Source organism: Dendroctonus ponderosae, unplaced genomic scaffold (genome assembly GCF_020466585.1).
Source record: "Dendroctonus ponderosae isolate FM_Combo_2020 unplaced genomic scaffold, Dpon_F_20191213v2 Dpon_F_20191213_10, whole genome shotgun sequence".
In the NCBI taxonomy this organism is placed as follows: Eukaryota; Metazoa; Arthropoda; class Insecta; order Coleoptera; family Curculionidae; genus Dendroctonus; species Dendroctonus ponderosae.
Window position 1 is genome coordinate 956,318 of NW_026017111.1, and position 1,464 is coordinate 957,781.

General features: G+C 41.3%; 1 protein-coding gene and 1 long non-coding RNA gene across 3 annotated transcripts in view; one reads left to right on the forward strand and one right to left on the reverse strand.

Annotated features, from left to right (window-relative positions):
* Positions 1–1,078: 1,078 nt before the first annotated feature.
* LOC109533002 (cell wall adhesin EAP1) overlaps positions 1,079–1,464 on the reverse strand; it is a 14,540-nt gene continuing 14,154 nt past the window's right edge. The window contains exons 5-6 of one of the 2 annotated variants that reach the window (XM_048662017.1): positions 1,277–1,464; positions 1,079–1,223 (exon numbers count right to left, since the gene is read on the reverse strand). In XM_048662017.1, coding sequence (XP_048517974.1) covers positions 1,159–1,223; positions 1,277–1,464 — 253 coding nt within the window. In that variant the 3' untranslated portion in view covers positions 1,079–1,158. The remainder of the gene's footprint in view (positions 1,224–1,276) is intronic. The other variant, XM_048662015.1, reaches the window with a different exon arrangement.
* Positions 1,390–1,464, forward strand: part of LOC125502780 — an 877-nt gene continuing 802 nt past the window's right edge. Inside the window, exon 1 of the long non-coding RNA XR_007280528.1 lies at positions 1,390–1,450. This is a non-coding gene — a long non-coding RNA (uncharacterized LOC125502780). The remainder of the gene's footprint in view (positions 1,451–1,464) is intronic.

Sequence of the window (1,464 nt, forward strand, 5' to 3'; positions counted from 1 at the left end):
TTCAAAATCTGCCCTAAAAACTTCACTGTTTTGCATCCGTCGCCTCTGCATTCTCAAATGGCTCACTTTTAAAGACGATCAAGTAGCGACTTGAAATTTTCGCGTCTTATAGAGGAAACCTGAATCTATCAACGCGGAAAGTTTCATTCTAAACAAGCTCGAGCTAGATTTTTGTCATTGTTTGAAAATCTGCGCCGAAACTAGACTGTTTTTCATTTGGCGTGTCTGCATTCTAAAATCGATTACTTTTAACTGTGACCAGGTAGCTACTTGAAGTTTGCACAAGTTGTAGAAGAAACTCTAATCTAAAAATTCGATAAGTTTCATTCTCAAGCTGTACCAGCTCGGTTTTTTACAATTTTTCAAAATCTGCCTAAAACTAGAGTGTTTTTCATTGAGCGCGCCTCTATTTCGAAACGGCTTACTTTTAAATGTGACGCAGTAGCGACTTGAAATTCTCACCCGTGATACAAGAAGGTTAAATCTATGAATCTGAAAAGTTTCGTTCTAAACCCGAGCCAACTGCGTTTTTCATAATTTTTCAAAATCTGCCCTAGAAATTTGACTGTTTTGCATCCGTCGCGTCTGCATTCTCAAATGGCTCACTCTTAAAGACGATCAAGTAGCGACTTGAAATTCTCGTGTCTTATAGAGGAAACTTGAATCTATCAATCCGGAAAGTTTCATCCTAAACAAGCGAAAGCTCGATTTTTGACACAGTTTCCAAAAGTGCCCAGAAACTAGACAGTTTCCTTTCGGCACGTCTGGTTTCTTTGATGGTTCACTTCCAAACGTAATCAAGTACCAACTTCAAGTTTTCACCAGTGATAGAAAACACTTCACTTTACAAATCCCAAAAGTTCCGCTGTAAACTAACGCTTCCCTCATTTCTGGCAAATTTTTAAATCCCGCTCCTGAAACATGACTGAAAATGTTTCCCATTCGGTCCTCTCGCCTCATTTCCAAACATCAGCAAGCAGCGACTTAAAATTTTCACACCTTCAAGGCTCCCAAACGTTCGTTTTGTGCCAGCAAGCTCAAAACTCACTTTAGGGCTGAAGAAAAGAAAACACCCACATACAAGAAAAATAATTTAATCAAATCTAGCAAGTTGACAAAATCCCTGAGTACGATGCATGTGGGTTGCTGCCTCACGGCTCAATGGTGGTGAGGGTCCCAGCAGGGTTCCCACCAGTACAACCAGCAGGGAATATAGGGACGAGCTGCAAGAAAAATCATTCCAGCTAATTCCAGAAAATCCTGCTTGCTCACTTACCAGATGTGGGATCTACTGGCGGTATGACTGAAGAAGATTCAGTAGACGGCCGTGTTGTAGTCGTACTAGTAGTAGTGGACGGAGTATTTGGAGCTAAAGTTGTAGTTGTTGTAGGAGTGTCTGGAGCTACAGGAGTAGTTGTTGAAGGAGGAGTATCTGGAGGTGGGCTAGAAGGTGCTGTAGAAGGA